At 38.4% G+C, this 20,548-nt stretch overlaps 1 protein-coding gene across 1 annotated transcript in view; it reads left to right on the forward strand.

The window, feature by feature from the left end:
* Positions 1 to 20,548, forward strand: part of v (Tryptophan 2,3-dioxygenase vermilion) — a 143,838-nt gene that overhangs the window by 57,073 nt on the left and 66,217 nt on the right. Inside the window, exon 6 of the mRNA XM_090380792.1 lies at positions 15,091 to 15,152. Coding sequence (XP_090236918.1) covers positions 15,091 to 15,152 — 62 coding nt within the window. The remainder of the gene's footprint in view (positions 1 to 15,090; positions 15,153 to 20,548) is intronic.

Consider the following 20,548-nt stretch of genomic DNA (forward strand, 5'->3'; position numbering starts at 1 on the left):
TTAGATGGGTAAAACTGATAATATGGGAGGGATACACAGACTAATAGATTAACTAGAGCCACTGGCAGAGTGAAACTTATACTGCTTCTATTAAGATATGCAGCAGCCTGAAAAGCAGGGTGCTTGGAATTTCAAGATCTGCTGGGGGGAGGATCCTTGTGGAACAAGCAAATACATTGGTTGTCTTAGGGTTACTAAGAGTTGCAGATACATTTGTATGTGTATTAATGCTAGGAGCATAGTAAATAAATTTGAATTTGAAATGCTGATAAAATCATCAAATGCAGATGTTGTGGGAATATATGAGACATGATGCTGCTCAGATAGAAGGAATTCAGAATTTGAATATGGGGAATACAATGCGTACAGAAAGGACATTTTTTTATTTATTTATCAAAGAAGGCAGTCCCAGCCAGCTTTCCTCTCAACCCCATCATGTATTGCAATACTGTACAAGTAATTTTTAACATAACATAGACTACCACCAGTTGGTTACCATTCCTGGCACATGGACTGCCAGCATACAAAGGATATCAAATACAGCATCAATTGTCTGCCAGCTTACAGATGGCTGTTGTTGTTGTTGTGGTGTTTTCTGGTGCAAGGGCAACTTAGGCCATATTGCATCTCCCAAATCAATTGACTTTACATACAGGAACTGCTTGTACAGCAGTTAGAAATGGTCATACATTTGAATTTGTTTTAAATAGAGAGAATTCAGAGAGATTTGCTTCTTTACCTATGATGCTATTGAGAAACAGAGTTGTTGCAGATCTGAGATGAAACTAAAAGCCATTCGTCGGGTGTTGTTAAACAAGCTAAATTCGAGGAGTATATGTTTTACTGTAAGTGCTTACGAGCAGTGCGCACACTGAGGAGGATCATACCCTGTAAGCAGATATAGATGGGTGAGGTGAGTGTTACCTATTTGGATTCTGGCTAAGATTACTACTACTTTTCTATTATTATGAAGGCTAGAAGTCCATAATTGTGGTTCAGGTTTTATTTGAAATAGCTTGTTATTTGTTTGCATTTTCCACAGAAGTGTCCATTGTTCCATGCATGTTCTCCGTATTTTGTGTCTCTAATCAGGATATGGGACTAGATCATTTGTTGAGGCTATATTTGATTACAGATGGCATCATATGCAATATAAATATAGGTCATGTCTGCTCATTAGTTCATATTATTATTATTATTAGCTATATGGTGCAAGGAAGTCTGCACCAGCCAAAAAAAAAAAAAGTTAGTTAGAGAGAGAGAGAGAGAGAGAGAGAGAGAGAGAGAGAGAGAGAGAGAAAAGAATGATTATATCCAGCTCAGGACCCTGGGTGTGACACGCCCATACTCATATGTCAGTGAAACAGCAAATACAGCTTAGATACAGTACCCCCAATTTGGAAGTACCTTTAGTTGCACATGGAAGACTGCTACACAAATTGGAGCAGTGTGACATTGGAGGCAAATTGCTGCTATGGATAAAGGGGTGGTTGAGGGGGAGAAGACAGAGAGTGGTAATCAATGGACACTGCTCATCGTGGACTAATGTTATTAGTGGAGTCCCTCAGGGCTCAGTGTTGGGTCCATTATTGTTTTCTGTATTTATAAATGATATTGATGATGGTATATCAAGCTTAATGTCCAAGTTTGCAGATGATACAAAGGTTGGCAGGGTTGTCAAGGACACTACTGACACTATGCTGCTGCAACAGGATCTGGAAAGGTTGAGCAGATGGGCTGAGAGGTGGCAAATGAAGATTAACATTGACAAATGTAAAGTACTACACATGGGAAACAGCAACCCCAGAGCAACGTATCAACTCTGTGGTACTACACTGACAGTGGTAGAGAATGAAAGGGACTTGGGGGTGGTTGTGCAGGCAGATATGAAGTTCTCTGAGCAGTGCAGACGGGCTGCAAGAGTAGCTCATGGAGTATTGTCAATGATATACAGGAATTTTTTCCAGCAGGGATAAGGAGGTGATTATTCCATTGTATAAGGCAATGGTCAGGCCACACCTAGAGTACTGTATACAGGTCTGGAGGCCTCATTTCAAGAAGGATGTAGAGCTGCTGGAATGAGTACAGAGAAGGGCAACAAGATTAGTGAATGGAACAAAGGGGTGCTCTTACGAAGAAAGGCTTAAGTTTTGCAAATTACAGTGTCTGGAGACTAGGCACCAGCGAGGTGATCTGATAGAGGTGTATAAAGCCTTGAATGGTTTAAGCATGCTCAATGCTGATGGGATTCTTCCTCTAGCTCAGAAAAATCACCTGAGAGGGCATAAATTCAAATTGAGGAAAGACAGATGTAGGATAGACGTGCGGAAATTTGCCTTTAGCCAGCGGGTGGTTGGTTGGTGGAACAGACTTCCATCCCTTGTGGTGGAGGCTGATAGCCTAAATAAGTTTAAGGCTCAGCTGGACAGGTATTTTGAACAAACAGAGGGGTGAAGTGGAAATGGGATTTTTTTTTTTTTTTTTTTTTTGGCTGATGCTGCATAAGCTTGCTTTCTTGCATCAAATGCCTCTACTAATGCTAAGTTCACATATCAATGAAGGAGCTCTTTCACACTAAACTTGATCATGAGTTTGCTGGTCTTGATTAGAGGATAAGTCTTTCTCACGAGGAAATATTTAACTGTTTCACTTCACCACAGAAATTTCAGTTTCCACTTCACTACATAAAATCACAATTAAGATAAGTCAAAAACTTTAACTATAACAACATATGCAGCTGATGTACCTATCACATAGCAGTGAAGAAGCCTGGATCAAGAATAGCACTGAATGAACAGGGTTCCATGTTCATTCCATGCAGTAATGGAATGAATAGGGGATTTAGCATACTTTCATTAAATACTAACTATATAATATCGGTGTAAATACACCATAGTTAACCCATAGATTTGAGCTACGATTGTAGCGTTAGAAGGCATCGTTTTAATTGTATCTCATAATGTGGTTGCCTTCACAACAAGATAGCTACTATTGAATTAAAAAGTAAAGTAAAGTGCAGCCATTATCAACCCACTGCAGGATGGAAGCCTCCTCAACAATTCATGTTGAGGGAAATGGACCATAATCTGCCACGCTGGTCCAGTGCGGGTTGGCAGATCGACCGTATTCAGCAGTCAGGGGCTTGAACCCCGATCTACTCAAAGAGCGTGTGCTACTGCACTCCCGCTCCTGCCCACTCGGCTACGGAGGCCGTTTTTACTTCAAATAAATAACGCTTCTCTAGACTACTGTTATTTATTTTCAGCGTACCACCACCCAGACGATCGTTTCGAAGCTTTTTGGTGGTGGTACGCTGAAAATAAATAACAGTAGTCTTCTCTACTAGAGAAGCGTTATTTATTTGAAGTAATTCAATAGTAGCTATCTTGTTGTGAAGGCAACCACATTATGAAATACAATTAAAACGATGCCTTTTATGCTACAATCGTAGCTCAAATCTATGGGTTAACTATGGTGTATTTACACCGATATTATATAGTTAATTACCAAAACCCATAAGGATTATGCCTAGTGCATTTAATTTTCCAAATTAAATACTAAGGAATATGCAGCTCAGTAGGACAAGTCCAAACCAACATTTTCAAGAAGCAAAGCAAAGATTCTCTATTTAACCATTTCCATCACAAGGAGCAGGTTATATGTGGTGGTCTAATCCTCCACAGGAGCCCACAGTATCTCTGACATGAAAACCCAGAGGCAATAGGAGTGCTTCAAGGGTGATGGATCACAAATTCAAACTGAAATCTGGTCCCTAAATGCTGTCCTATACCTCAACTTGAACTTGATTTCATAGTTGGCTCAGTAGTGGGGGGGGGAGAGGGATATTCTGTTAGGTAAGAAGAATATAAAATCTAAGGCAGTGCATTCAGTGAACATTGGTAGCCAGTGCAATGTTGAGTCAGTTTAGTGTGATATAAGCACTGGGAAAAAATAGTGTAGGAGTGTATTATAAGCCTTACAACTGCGATGAGTATAACTAATGGCTGTAGAGACATATAGAATGGACCAGTAAATCAGAAAGTCTTATAATGGAGTACTTTAACTTTCCAGATATTGACTGGATCTTGTGAGTTGGTCATTCACACATTAACAAGACTTTTGGTATTTAATGGATGATTGTTCGATTGTTTCCTACGACAGCATGTTGGAGAGGCAAAAAGAGAAAGCAATACATTTGACTGATTTATTAGCAGTGACCCTTCATTAGATATGAATGGATTAACTGTTGATGATCCTGCTCAGATTTCTGCCAAACTGTACAGGTATTTTGCATCTACAATTCACGCATGTGGAATTTTTTAGAGATAGGGATACCAGAAGTGAGTCAAAATCTGGTGGGGACCAGAATGATTTTGTGATAACTGAAAGGAAAGTAGAGGAGAAATTGTTGAAGCTAAATGTAGAAAAGGCACCTGGGGTGGATGAGATATATCCAGTTATATTAAAGAAGGCATTGTCAGTAGTTATGAGAGCGTGCCTAGATTCAGGGAAGATCCTATGGACTGGAAATGTGCATATCTATTTCCAATTCACAAAGGGCATCAAAGGGAGACATGAGTAATTACAGACCGGTAAGCTTGACCTTTATGCCACAGAAAATAATGGAGTCTCTGATTAAATGCAGTTATATGGAAATCACAGCATAGATTTGTTAAGAGGCAATCTTGTCTGACCAATCTGATTGGATACCATGACACAGTAACAAAGGAACTGGATGCAAAAGCAATTTTGACATCATATACTTAAATTTCAGAAAAGTCCTCATTTTAGGAAGGATGTTATTCTGTTGAAATGGGTGCAGAGTAGAGCAAGAAGATTGGTGAGGGGAGGAAAAGGGTGCTCTTAACTGGAAAGTCTTCAGTTTTGCAAATTGCTGTGTCCAGAGACTAGGTGCCTGCAAGGAGATCTGATTGAGGTGTTTGTCTTGAATGGATTGAGTAAGTTCACTGATGATGGAATAATTCCTGTTCCAGACTATGCACGTGAGAGAGCATAAATTCAAATTGAGAGAGGATAGTTGTAGGTCAGATGTGTGGAAATTTTCTTTAAGCCAGAGGGTGGTTGATGTTGGAACAAACTCCCATCTGGTGGTGTAGAAGTGGATAGTTTGAATAAATTCAAGAAAGAACTTGAAATAAGCTCTTATAGGGAATGGAAAGTGGTGGCTTTTTGTGTCTGATGCTGTATAAGCTTTCTTTCTTGCATTATTCATCATTACTACTACTAATAATAATAGTGTGGGTTGAATTTTTATTTATTTTTTTATTATTATTATTTTTTTATCTCATTAGGTATTTGAAACCAAACTTTTGATGATGTGCACTGTGTCCAATAGCACAAACATCACTTACATGTGACATTTGCTTATGTCGTATGTTGTCTAGTATAGTCTTCCGTGCTAGTCAGAATATTATGGCAAATGTAAACTAATAATTCATGGTTTTCTTTTCACAGTTTATTTGATACAAGTAGGCAAAATAGTTTATCCAAGACCACCAGATTCAGCCTTGATAATCTCCAAATAAACTTCAGAATATCCTTATTGCTGCTTTCTTTATTATTGTTATTATTATTTTTTTTTTCTTTGGACGTTCCCTAAGAGTAGTGTTCAAGATTCCAACTGGAGAATCCTGAACAAAGGCTTTACTGCTATGGGTGGAAACTCTAGTTCTGTAGTAAACAGAAAAAGAATAATAATAAAATTTAAATAAAAAAATTCCCAAAAAATTATTTTTAGAGTGACAATGCAATTGTATTACAGTTCTCTTGGTTCCAAATTAGCAATTAAGTTGTCATATTATATGCTGACTTAACCATTAATGCTTTTCACAAAAATTTTACTATAACGAAATGCAATAACTAAAACATTTGTATAAAATTTTAAGAGTAACTTATGTGCCATGCATAAAATTTTAAACATGAATTAAATTAAGTGCTTAGGGTAGAAAGGCGACAAATATATTGTTGTTCATCTTTTAAAACTCAAGAATTTGTTCATCTTCTTTATCAGACAAAAACGATTTATAGAATTCTTTGGAAGTCATGTTTTTGGATTCACTTTTTGAGTTCAAACCCACTTCCACATTGAGGCATTGTGTTTACAAGAAACCAATTTGGAATCAAGTACCAAACAGCCGACAAGGAATGGCTTGGTTACATTATCTAAGTCAGCCATGGTCAAGTGATTAGTGTGCATGGCCACAAATAAGGAAGTTATGAGAAGTTCAAGCCATATGCTACCATAAAAAGGGCATGGCCCCTTATGAACTGTGGCACTGAAAATCTGGCTGCCCTTAATAATTCATTATGTATGCAGTCATAATGAATTTGCAAACTCTTCTGGCCTTAGCCATCTAGAGAATAAATTACATTTATTACACATATAACATCAATGATAGCAATATCACAATTGTTATCTATGCCTGTTAGTTTTGGTTGCATAACCAACACAATGGAGTGCTGTATATGCTTACCATTTTTATTATGTTTACTGCACAGCACAATAAAATGTCATAGTGTAAACTTTTAAAAGAGAATATAAATAATTGAATTAAAAAAAATAGATTTTGGTTCTTAATGTAGTTTTTTTTTTTTTTTTTTTTTGAGGACAAATGAGCCTATTGTACTGGGATCCATGGTAAATGATGATTAAGTGTTAGCCAGTAAAATTATTTAATTACAAATAGGTACTGAATATCTTTGATTACAAATAGATACTGTAGCTTTTGAGACAAATCATGCCTCTTTTTCAACAGAAAAATTGAAACTTAATTATTCTAACAGACACAATTATGTGTGCAGTGAGTCGTGAGGGCACGAGGTAGGTCATTCAATCATTAAACTGGTGTTCATTGTTGCTGCACAGACGTGCACAGTTTTTCTCCAGCGCTTGTCTAAACATAAAATGGTTGTCTCTAAGATGGGGTATAGTCTCATGCCTTTGCAGTGGTTCATGGCTTTCGAATTGCCCAATATATTGAGTGACTCTAACCAGAGGCAGCGTCGGGAGTGGTCAATTATTTCATAGTCCCTCTTGGGATTGAGGTCATGGTGAGTGGACCAGAAGTGTTCTGCGATTGCAGACTGGTTGGTTTCAGCAAGGCAAATCGCTCTATCGTGTTCTGCAAGGTGGTCTTGAAGACGTCTCGAAGTCTCTCCTGTGTACCAGACGTCACAGTCTTTGCAGGCTGTGGTATATTACACTGCTGCGTAAGAGAGGGGTGGCAGGGGTCTTTACATTGGAAACTAGAGAATGTAAGCTTCTACCAGGCAACTGCACGCATTTAAGCGGTATTCTCTGAGGATTTTCGAGATCTGGCGCGACATGCTTGGATAGTAGGGAATGTAGGCAGTAGGTATGTTTGGCCTGAGTTGGTGGTGGTCTCAGGTGGACTGCGAGCTTCTGTGCTTGCAATAAGCACTTGTCTAATATGTGTGTTGGGTAGCCACAATTGATTTAGTCTGTCCTCACTCTAGAAATCTCGTTGCGCCTAGCTTCATCTGTGCTGAAATGGCTCCAAGCTCTGGAGAACAGAGTGTGGGTAGTGCTGTTGAGATGACTGGGAGCATGGCTGGATCTTTAGTTTGTGAACTGTCCGCAGCACATAGGCTTACAGTATACTGAGGTTTCTAGATATGGGCCCACACATTTTACTAGGACATCCAGGAATGGGAGAGATCCGTTAACCTCTAGCTCTAGAGTGAACTGGATGAACACAGACAGGGTCATGTTGTTTCAGAGCCACGTGGGATGATGGTGAAGATGTCATCAATGTATCTGCACCATGTTGTAATAGGTACTGGTGGGTTCTGGAATATCTGTTCTTCCAATTTTTCCGTGGCGATGTTGGCTACTATGGAACTAACAGGGACGCCCATAGCAGTGCCATGTACTTGCTGGTATATGGAATCCTCAAAGGTAAAGATGCTGCCTGACAAGCACAGGTTGAGGGCGGTACAGATGTTGTCAGTAGACAGTGATGTTCTGTTTGGAAGGTTTGAGTCATTCTCAAGAAGCCTCTTGGTGCAGTGTACGGCCTGTTGGACAGGGATCGATGTAAATAGCAACACTACATCAAATGATGCCATAACAGTGTTGTCAGAAATTGAGAGCTCTTTAATAAGGCGAATGAATTCGGCGCTGTTATTGACAGTGTGGGTGGTATTTGCTACAAGAGGTGTGAGGAGTCGTGCAATATATTTGGACAGTTCATATGTAGGTGCATTGCAGCAGGACACTATGGGCCGGAGAGGAACACCTGGCTTATGGATTTTTGGTAATCCATAAAACTGTGGCAGTTGGCAGCCCGTGGTACGAAGAAGCCGCCGAGTCGGAGCAGAAATTTTCTTTGCTTGAAACCATGCACAGACAAGTTTATTGACGCACAACTCCAGACATCTTAAGACTTTAATGGGCGGATCTGTCACAGGTTCATATACGTTGGGGTCTTGTAGGAGGACCAGGGCTTTCTCTCGGTAGGCTTACCGGTCTAATATGACAGCGGTGTGCTGACGGGGATTAAGGTTTGAGCGGGTGGGCCGTGTGCTTCGGAGGATGGCGGCTGAATTTATTGTAGTCAGCTCTCTTGATTTTGAGATGGAGATGGGTTATCCACAATTTCAAGGTTTTCAGGCCGAAGTTAAAACAAGCATGGTCCATGTAAATGCTGGTAAATGGGGCTTTATAGCGGAATCCTTTAGGGATGATGCAGTTGGTTTTGCACCTATGCGCAAAGTGATGTTGCTGGTGCGGGCTATCAAATTGAAGGACATCTGCAGTTGGACACAATCACTGTAAGCGTTATGGCCATAAAGAGAACATATGAGGACAATACATTCTCTTTCCCTGATGAAACTGTTAATGAAATCCGTTTCAAAACAGTCACCATCCTCCGAAGCACACGGCCCACCTGCTCAAACCTTAATCACCATCAGCACGCCGCTCTTTCCTCTATAAGAAAGGACAACACCATCGTCCTGCTTCCAGCTGACAAGGGATGTCACACTATCATATTAGACTGGTCAGCCTACCGAGAGAAAGCCCTGGTCCTCCTACAAGACCCCAACGTATATGAACCTATGACAGATCCGCCCATTAAAGTCTTAAGACGTCTGGAGTCGTGCGTCAATAAACATGTTTTTATGCATGGTTTAAAGCAAAGAAAATTTCTGCTCTGACTCAGCGGCTTCTTCATGCCACGGGTTGCCAACTGCCGCAGTTTTATGGGTTACCAAAAATCCAACAGTTTTATGGGTTACCAAAAATCCATAAGCCAGGTGTTCCTCTCCGGCCCATAGTGTCCTGCTGCAATGCACCTACATATGAACTGTGCAAATATATTGCACGACTTCTCACACCTCTTGTAGAAAATACCACCCACACTGTCAATAACAGCAGCGAATTCATTTGCTTTATTAAAGAGCTCTCAATTTCTGACAACACTGTTATGGCATCATTTTATGTAGTGTCGCTAACATCAATCCCTGTCCAAGGGGCTCCTTGAGAATGACTCAGACCTTCCAAACAGAAAATCGCTGTCTACTGACGACATCTGTACCACCCTCAACCTGTGCTTGCGGGTAGCATCTTTACCTTTGAGGATTCCGTATACCAGCAAGTACATGGCACTGCTATGGGCGTCCCTGTTAGTTCCGTAGTAGCCAACATCGCTATGGAAGAATTGGAAGAACAGATATTCCTGAACCCACCAGTACCTATTACAACATGGTGCAGATACGTTGATGGCATCTTCACCATCATCCCACTTGGCTCTGAAACAACATTGCCAGAATATCTCAATTCCCTGTCTGTGTTCATCCGGTTCACTCTAGAATTAGAGGTTAACGGATCTCTCCCATTCTGGATGTCCTAGTAAAACACGTGGGCCCATATCTAGAAACCTCAGTATACCGTAAGCCTATGTGCTGCGGACAGTTCACAAACTACAGATCCGGCCATGCTCCTAGTCATCTCAACAGCACTGCCTGCACTCTATTCTCCAGAGCTTGGAGCCATTCCAGCACAGATGAAGCTAGACGCAATGAGATTTCTAGAGTGAGGACAGACTTAATCAATTGTGGCTACCCAACACACATATTAGACAAGTGCTTGTTGCAAGCACAGGAGCTCACAGTCCACCTGAGACCACCACCAACTCAGGCCAATATACCTACTGCCTACATTCCCTACTATCTGGGCATGTCGGGCCAGATCTCGAAAATCCTCAGAGAATACCGCATAAAATGTATGCAGTTGCCTGGTAGAAGTTTACGTTCTCTAGTTTCCAGTGTAAAGACCCCTGTCACCCCTCTCTTATGCAGCAGTGTAATATACCGCATAGCCTGCAAAGACTGTGATAGCTGGTACACAGGAGAGACTTCAAGACCGCCTTGTAGAAACCGACCAGTCTGCAATCGCAGAACACTTCTGGTCCACCCACCACGACCACAATCCCAAGCAGGACTATGAAATAATTAACCACTCCCGACACTGCCTCTGGTTAGAGTCACTCAATATATTGGGCAATTCGAGAGCCATGAACCACTGCAAAGGCATGAGACTACACCCCATCTTAGAGACAACCGTTTTATGTTTAGACAAGCACTGGAGAAAAACTGCGCACATTCATGCAGCAACAATGAACACTAGTTTAGTTTAATGATTGAATGACCTACCTCGTGCCCTCGCACGCCTCACTGCATGCATAACTGTGTCCATTAGAATAATTAAGTTTCAATTTTTCTGTTGAAAAGAGGCACGATTTATCTCGAAAGCTACAGTATCTTTTTGTAATCAAAGATATTCAGTATCTATTTGTAAGTAAATTATTTTACTGGCTAACACTTAATCATCATTTACCGTAGATTTTTTTGTAAATATGTCACAATGCAAAATACAAAAGGTGGGTTTTTAAAAAAAAGGTAAACTCAAATGTCAAATATAATTAAGTGTGAATTTTGAAGGGAAAAGAAGTTTACTTATATGCTTGAATATCTAGTAATAATAATTTGTAAGTCCTTTTTAAATGAAGTTAGTTTTTTACTTTTTAACGAGTTTAAAATAAATCTATGCATGTGTTTGTTTTATGAATTAAAAACTACATGCAAAAATCTTTTAAATGGTTAATGCTGGAATGAATGAACATTGCATATGACTAATGAAACCAAACCAAAGTTTAGTTTGGTTTCATCAGTCACATACAAAACTCTTTACCGATAATACTGTCAAGTGTATCCCACATTATAAATAGAGAAATAAAGATATCCAGGCATTTTTTGCTTGGAAAAAAATGGAATGTTGAAAAAATTCTAGATTCTTGCAAGAAAAAGGACATCCAGAAAATTGAAGGAATCTTGTTGAAATCAAGGAAAATAATAAGGGGAAAAAAAAACAAATAATTTGATATTAAACTGTGAAAAATAAGAATTTAGATATATAATGTATTTTTGAACTTGTATTTTATAAAAAAATTTTATAGCTCTATATTTGTATTGTATTTCATGAGTGCCACTGATAGAGAAATACTGAGAATTAAACTAATCAGTGTACTGATTGGCAGAAAAAATATTATGTAGCCAGAAAGTTTATGTAAATTTGAAGAGGAATTGGATAAATGCTTAGATAAAATAATAAGAGAAATGTAGAGGTTACAATTATCCAAAATTTATTCTATTTATTTAATTTTTTTTTTATTATTTTTGTTTAAAGGCAGATGCTACATATGGATTGCATTTTTGAAATCATTGCTTTATCATTTCAATAGTACTGATACTAATATTTGTGCATTTTTGAACTGGCAAACCCTACTGGTGGGCCTTGCAGAATATGGCAGTTTTTACTGTGGAATGGTGGGGGGCTGTGTTTTATAAAAAAAAAAAATAACAAAATTGAAATAAAAATAACTTGTCATGATTATGAAAAATTAAGTTAAAAATTAGTATTTCCTATTTATATAATTATTGAAGGGTCAATAACTTGTGCATTATAGTAAGGAAATACAGAAAATTAGCATTCACCAGATAAAAACAAGAAACTTCATCTGGTTGTACAAAAAATCTTTTAAATTAATTTTGCTTCATACATTCAGTTTTTATCCATATTAGTATTAGCAAAATGATGCAAGGAAATCAGACTTATGTAGCGCTAGCCAAAAAAAAATATATATATATAAATAAAATAAAATTAAAAAATATATTAAAATAAAGTAACCGATATCACTTACCCTCACGTCATTTAATTGTTTCGAGTATTTATCCAATCCTTCCTTAAATTTTGATAAAAATTCCAAATTTCACAAGAGTGGGAGAGTGTTTGAATAAAATCGATTGCTCTTTGATTAAAGAAAATTCATAAAATTCAAACATCTAGTCTATAATTATCTCATTTCAATTTAAATTTATGCCCCTTGTGTACATATCACATGACCAAGCATAAAAATTCTCTCAAAATTTAGTTTGTTCAAATCCTTCAAGGTTTTAAACCTCTTGATCAGGTCATTCCACAGATGTCTGGTTTCCAACTGTAGCTTGCAAAACCCAGGCTCTCTCTCTCAAGAATACCACTTTTCCAATTCATCACTCTTCTCTGTATCCTCTTCAACAGGTCCACATCTTTCCTCCTAAAGTAGGGTCTCTAAGCTTGTTTGTAATATTTAAGATGCAATTTAACCACTGCTTTATATAATGGAATGATCATCTCTTTATCTATCTACCAAAGTTCCTATGTATCACTGACAAAACCCCATGAGCTGTCCTAGCAGTCTTTTGAGCACACTTCATGTCAGATTGTGTAGTTACTCCCAAATTCTTTTCATTATCTAGTTTGCTGTACCCCCAAAGTGGTATATTACTCCAGGATTAATGCTACCCAGCCCAGATACAAGACCTTGCATTTTTCCAGTATTAAACCTTAGCTGCCATTTCGCAGACCATTCAAATAGTTTGTCTTGTTGAAGTAACATATCTTGATTACTGTTATTAACTATCTTTCCCACCTTTGTATCAGAAAACATAGACATTAAACTTGAAGTACCTTCATCACTATCATTAATGAATATTAGAAAGGGCCAAGAGGCATTTACTTTTGTAATAAACAAAAGATTCATCCAGATCCAGAGATACACTTAAAAAATCATCCTGTCATAGTTGTGAACAGCTTTCATCTCCTTGGTCTGATTTTTCAATAATACATTGAACTTCTTAGAATACATCAAACATCTACGGACTGCTTGCCAGGAAAAAATGAACTTACTAAGAGTTATCTCTTCTACATTAATGGATATAGATCGTTACACTTTACTCCACTTGTATAGAGCCCTAATTAGGTCTGATCTTGATTATCATGCCCCGGTGTATGATTCTGCTAGGGAAAGCATGCCAGCACAGCTTGCCCCTATTCAACATTCTGCCTTAAGGATTATTGTAGATGCTTATAGAACATCACTGTGCAAAGCCTCTATATTGAAGCCCATAAACCTCCCCTCAGCCTCAGGAGAAAGATGTTACTTCTGAACCAGTCAGCCAAAATTTAATTCAAAGTCTACCTACCCACCCCATTAGGCCAATACTTAATGATCCACAGTTCACAATGTACTATAGAAATATACCTAGGGCAGCTCAGCCTACTGGTAAGGTTGCAGGCCTTATCACAAACTTGGAATATACATCTTGAAAAAGTCCTCCAAGATCCAAACAGTTCAGATCCTCCATGGACTTCTATTAGACCATCCTGTGACAGTTTATTTTCTAAACTGGGGGAACCTTTCCCTTGAAAATATCAATATACAACTCCATACTACTCATACACAAAACTACCCACATTTTACAAAAATATACAGTGATGCTGCGGCTATCTTCCCGTATAACACCATCTCTGTATCACTTCCCCCTGAATGCAGCAGTTGTACTGCTGAATTATTTGACATCAAGCTTGCCTTGGAAAACATTCTCCATCTGTCCATCCAAAAAAGTGTAATATATACAGGCTCACAGAGTGCACGTTTAGCCTTGAAAAATTCCTCCTCACCAAAGCATCCTTTAATAAAAACTGTAAAAACTCAGCTGATGCATATCCATGATCACCAGCAAGTAGTCATCTTTTGCTGGATCCCAGGCCACACTGGGATATCAGGGAATGAAAAAGCAGATTATGGAGCCAAACATCCATCCAACACAGCATCGCTTGATAACTATGTTCCATATATCAACTGCAGATCCAATATAAGAAGTATATGTAAGGAACAGTGGACAACTATGGCAAGCTCAAGTGCATAACAAGCTCCTTCAAATAAAATCTGAACCACAGTTATGAGTTTCCAGTTTCTGTGTAAACAGCAAGAAGTTATCCTAGCCAGAGCACTAATTGGTCACAGTCAGCTCAGCCATCTTTATCTTCTTTCAGGAAATGATCCTCTGCAGTGTACGCACTGACACTCTTGTCTCACAATCCAGCGCATTCTCGTTGAATGTACCTTATACACTCAAGCTCCCAAAAAGCCTCATTCAGTTTTCTATGAAATCATGAAGAACCTTTGATACTTTGCCAATTCATAGGTAATGATGCAAGTCTCCCAGAATTTTTCTGCTTTTTAAAATGGATACATCTATATCATTATTTCTAACTGTTCTTCATGTAACCTCCATCTCATTGATAGGTGCAATAAATATGGCCTAAGTAGCCCTTGCACCAGAAATAACCATACCAATAGCTAGAAAGTAACCCAATATATCCAGATTTAAAAAATCTCTTTATTTACAATTTTCTCCATACCAGATGTCTATGGAAAATAAGTTATCTGCAACCAACATTGCTATATCACTAGTCTAACTATTTGCCATATAATCCAAAACTAGTAGAAATCAGTGTGTTCTTCATAGCATATAGTACTATTTTTTTCAAACTTTCATACAGCTTCCTATTCTTTATATATATATATATATATATATATATATATATATATATATATATATATATATAAACTCTAGTTTTCTTTCAGTATAGTAGATAGTAATATGTATATAAAAATGTTTTGTGCCATGATATTTTATGTTGACTTTACTTTTTTATTTAAGGTATTAGTAGATCAAGTTTCTATACTGGAGACTATGACTCCTCTAGAATTTATGGATTTCAGGTAAATATTTACAGTTTCCTCTATAATATTCTATGATAGTTCAGATCAAATAATCTAATGAAAACTTATTCTCTCATGCAGTTCTGCTCCATGGGAGTTTGGAACCAATAGGCTTCTCAGAGTGAGAAGATATGTGGTATAAATAGTTGTATTGTGTAGGCTATGTTTTTTTTCAAAGTGTAGAGCATTTCCATTCCATTCAGATTTTTATGTAATGTTAGGAAGATTAACCAAAGAGCTGCTGACTAATTAAGTCTGACCATGTTTTAAAGTTGTATAATATCTTTAAGGGGATGTTTCCATAAATCAATTAGCTTAATAAATACATATCATAAGTGAGCAAGCTCAGTGACATCCTGAATCCTGGCTGTTATTTAAAAGTTATAAAAATGGAGGTCTGGCATCATTGGCTCTTGATGCTACTTGACCAGGAAAAAAAAAAGATAACAAAATATTACCTCTATATTGAAATGTTTGGGAATCTCAAGTGAACAAATTAGTATATTTGTGGTTTCTAGAAAAGAATATTAGTAAATCTGTGCAATGGAGACTTCATGCGTCAGGTTGCCAACTGCCCAGGTTTATGGTTTACCTAAGATTCATAAACCAGGCATTCTGCTACACCCAATTGTTTCCTGTTGTGACACCCCCAACATATGAACTCTTCAAATACTTAGCCAATTTGCTTATCCCTCTTATCGGTACCACAGACTATATTGTTAAAAGTAGTACTCATATTTTGGAGGTAGCTGGGGAGTTTAATATTAGAGAGTGGGGTCATGGTTTCCATTGATGTGGTCTCCCTGTTCACATCTATTCCAATTCAGCCCATTATTATGTTTGTTGTGCTGTTTTTGGACAGGGATTCTATGTTGGGGAACAGGACCTTGCTCTCTATTGATGATATATGACAGGCCTTGAATATTTGTTTGTCCAACTGTGCTATTGACTATGGCAGTTCTTTATATAAACAAATTTAGGGCACTACTATGGGTGCACCAGTTAGTGCCCCCATAGCAAATATTTCTATGGAGGCCTTTGAAGAGGATGTATTTTCAGGTTTGCCTGCTACCATCAAACTGTGGCGTAGGTATGTCGACGATGTCTTTGCTGGAGATAATTCTTTATCTCCATATATTGATTTTATTATGAACATGAAGGTTGTTGATGCTCTGCCATTTTTGGATGTTTTAGTTCAACGTGATAGTTGTCATTTAGTAACTTCTGTTTATAGAAAATCCAGTGTGCCAGGGCCAATTTACAAATTATAATTCTGCATATACCCTGGGGCACATACACAGTATGGCTAGAGCATTGTTCAATGCTCTAGCCGTGCTGTGTAGGTGCCCCAAGGTATGTTCAGAATTATAATGAGTGTGCTAGAGCATTGTTCAATGCTCTATCACACTCACATCATGCTTTTATTATTGATAGGGAGGCTGAGTATGCTATGCCAGAGTCAGATTGGAGTTATCTAATAGTAGTTATCCCCTCATGTTTTGAATACATTCCAATTGCAGGTTAATAGTCCTCAGAGATCAGGTTGATTCACCGATTGCTACAGCATACATTCCCCACTACCTGGGCATATCTGCACATCCTGCCAGGGTGCTGCAATGTTACCATATTGGTTGCTTACAGCTCCTGGCAGAAAGTTAATCTATTTTGTCCAGTGTGAAATCGATATTTACCATTCTACATCATGCGAGAGTGATCTGTTGTATTTCTTGTCCAGATTGTGGAGGCTGTTATATTGGGGAATCTAAATGCAAGTTAGTTAATTGAATTTCTGAGCACTACTGGAGTAAGCAGCACTTCTACTATGACCCTCAGTCTAATGTTGAAATTCTGGATTATGCTTGTGATACATGCCATCTCCCATGGTTAGAGACCTTCCATATAGCAACAGAAGGTCCCACCATTAATCGTAATGCTGGAACCCACATTCACCCTATTATGGAAGCCACTATTTTACACCATGATAGGAGGTGGCAAGTTAATGATAGAGATGCTAGGATTACAACAGCAATATAGAGTCTGATGATTAACGTTTTCTATTTCTCTTACTCCTTCTCCCTCTTTTTTTCTCCCACTACACAATGCACAGGTATGGATTGTTCGTGCATGCAGGGGATTTTCCTTTACAATATATATTTGGTTCACTGTTGTGGTTCTCATGAAGCTGAAGAAGAGGCCTATCCACTTGAAAGCTTCTTGCTTTGTTTTATTTTATTTTATGTACAGGGCATGTATGTTTTAGCACTTTTATTTGGCCGTCTTATTTTGTTTTATTTCATCTTATTGTATGTAGTCAGTGATTTTAAATTCTTGTATATATATTTAATTATATTTTTAATTTCTAATTTTGTATCATCATTTATTTTAATAAACTGTTTGAAGTCAGTAGAGGCAATATTTCATTATGATGTTTAATCCTGATACCCGAGGACTCTTTTCTAAAAGAAAAAAAAAATTTAACAGAAGGAGAATGAGTATGCTTAAATAGATATACAGAAGGGTGCACAATTAGCTTCTCAGATCCTTTGCCATCTGTCTATTGATATATTTTATTACACCTATATCATCAATCTGAAAAATAAATTTGGCTATAAGCATTATTTTATATTTACATATATATATATATATATATATATATATATATATTTATTCTAAATAAATATGTAAGAACAACTGAAGCTCTTTATAGTGACCTAATTTTTAACATCCCAGAACATTATAACAACCTGTTTATGGGTAATCAGCTGGTTGGTCATAGCTGATTTTTAATTTATTAATCTTATTATTAATTTTCAACGTTAATCAATTAAATTGTATTTAAATGAAAATCATTCCCCAGACTAGAGCAGCAAAGCAACAGTACAAAAGCAAAGTACCTGGAGTGCTGTGGCTTGTCAAAGAACCAAAGGGGGCGATTCTTCAACACATCACAATAAAAAAAAAAATGTGAAATTTTTGCGGCTCTTTCTGGAACGGGATGTGATCTAGCCAATGAGGATATCTTTGTGTGTGCTAGGTGCAGAGTGTGAAGAAATTAGGTGCCAACTCAGCATTTTGATGATTGTTTATGAGAGTTTGAAGAATAGCATTAGCATTAGTAGAGGCATTTGATGCAAGAAAGCAAGCTTATGCAGCATCAGCCAAAAAAATTAAAGTAAAATAAATAAATAAAAAATAACCACTTCCACTTCACCCCTCTGTTCGTTCGAAATACCTGTCCAACCGAGCCTTAAACTTATTTAGGCTATCAACTTACACGACAAGGGATGGAAGTCTGTTCCACCTACCAACCACCCGCTGGCTAAAGGCAAATTTCCGCACATCTATCCTACATCTGTCTTTCCTCAATTTGAATTTATGCCCTCTCAGGTGATTATTCTGAGCAAGAGGAAGAATCCTATCAGCATTGAGCATGCTCAAACCATTCAAGGCTTTATACACCTCTATCAGATCACCTCGCTGCTGCCTAGTCTCCAGACACTGTAATTCGCAAAACTTAAGCCTTTCTTCGTAAGAGCACCCCTTTGTTCCATTCACTAATCTTGTTGCCCTTCTCTGTACTTGTTCCAGCATCTCTACATCCTTCTTGAAATGAGGCCTCCAGACCTGTATACAGTACTCTAGGTGTGGTCTGACCATTGCCTTATACAAGGGAATAATCACCTCCTTATCCCTGCTAGAAAAATTCCTATATATCATCGACAATACACCATGAGCTACTCTTGCAGCCCATCTGCACTGCTCAGAAAACTTCATATCTGCCTGCACAACCATCCCCAGGTCCCTTTCATTCTCTACCACTGTCAGTGTAGTACCACAGAGTTGATACATTGCTCTGGGGTTGCTGTTTCCCATATGTAGTACTTTACATTTGTCAATGTTAAACTTCATTTGCCACCTCTCAGCCCATCTGCTCAACCTTTCCAGATCCTGTTGCAGCAGCATAGTGTCAGTAGTGTCCTTGACAACCCTGCCAACCTTCGTATCGTCTGCAAACTTGGACATTAAGCTTGATATACCATCATCAATATCATTTATAAATACAGAAAACAATAAAGGACCCAATGTTGAACCCTGAGGGACTCCACTAATAACATTAGTCCACAATGAGCAGTGTCCATTGATTACCACTCTCTGTCTTCTCCCCCTCAACCACCCCTTTATCCATAGCAGCAATTTGCCTCCAATGCCACACTGCTCCAATTTGTGCAGCAGTCTTCCATGTGCAACAGTATCAAAAGCCTTTCTAAGATATAAATATATAATATCAAAGTTATTCCCTGCATCCAGTTCTTTTGTGACTGCATCATAGTATCCAATCAAATTGGTCAGGCAAGACTGCCCCTTAACAAAACCATGCTGTGTCTGAGCTATAACTGAAGTCTTGTCTAGATGATCCTGCAATGCTTCTTTAACCAGTGCCTCCATTAATTTACCTGGAACAGAAGTTAAACTAACAGGTCTGTAATTACCTGTGTTTCCCTTTGATCCTCCTTTGTGGATTGGGGTCACATTTACACATCTCCAGTACATGGGTACCACCCCTGAGTCCAAGGAAGCTCTCATAATTATGACTAAGGGTTTGCTTACTTCCTTTGCTGCCTCCTTGATGAACATACCTTATACATAAGGTATAAAGTATGTTCTTGTCAGACGGCACCTGGGATTTCTCCCATCTCTGCGTGTGTTTCGCTGTATCGATGACAGTACACTGTCAAGCCAGAGACTTGAAAATGTGTGGGCCGTGTCTGCAGTGTGATATGTTTTGCCCATTGTTTATCTGGCTTATTGGCTGCCAGGCCCCTAGTGGGGCCCGATGTTGCCCATACCCTGCCATGTGGACACTAGCCGGGTGTATCCAGTATCACAACAAATTGCTCTGGCAGGTCCTGCCACCTAGTTTCCTGGGATTTCTGTGGCTAGGGCCTATTAAAAAAAAAAAAAAAGAAAAATTTTTCATTTGACATTAATGCTTATTGGGATTGCTGTTAGGAGATCACTGGTTGGGGTTGAACGCTAAAGCGATGTGTTAAAGGCCAAATAGGTTGGGCAAAATTTTGATGTTATTAAATTTAGACATGTGAGGCTATACACTAGATAAAAGCTAATAGTGTTAGTTGTCTTAGAGATTTACACAAAGCCGGTAGAATTTAGACGTTGATTATAATTTGGTGGCATTGTTAAGGGTGTACTCGGTCGATTTAGTGAGAGAGGGGGAGAGACTGAAGACTGGGAGGAAACAGATAGAAGAATAGGGACGATAGAGTAGGCATCCCTAAAGAGGTCAGTGGAGACGAAGTATGGGGGGGTAGGCAGGAAGGAGAGGAGACAGATCAGCCTCCTCCCTCCCATGCCTGGGGATGGGGTTTTAAAGGGAA

Source organism: Mastigoproctus giganteus, chromosome 9, assembly GCF_048544385.1.
Source record: "Mastigoproctus giganteus isolate SK-2022 chromosome 9, ASM4854438v1, whole genome shotgun sequence".
NCBI classification, from domain to species: Eukaryota; Metazoa; Arthropoda; class Arachnida; order Uropygi; family Thelyphonidae; genus Mastigoproctus; species Mastigoproctus giganteus.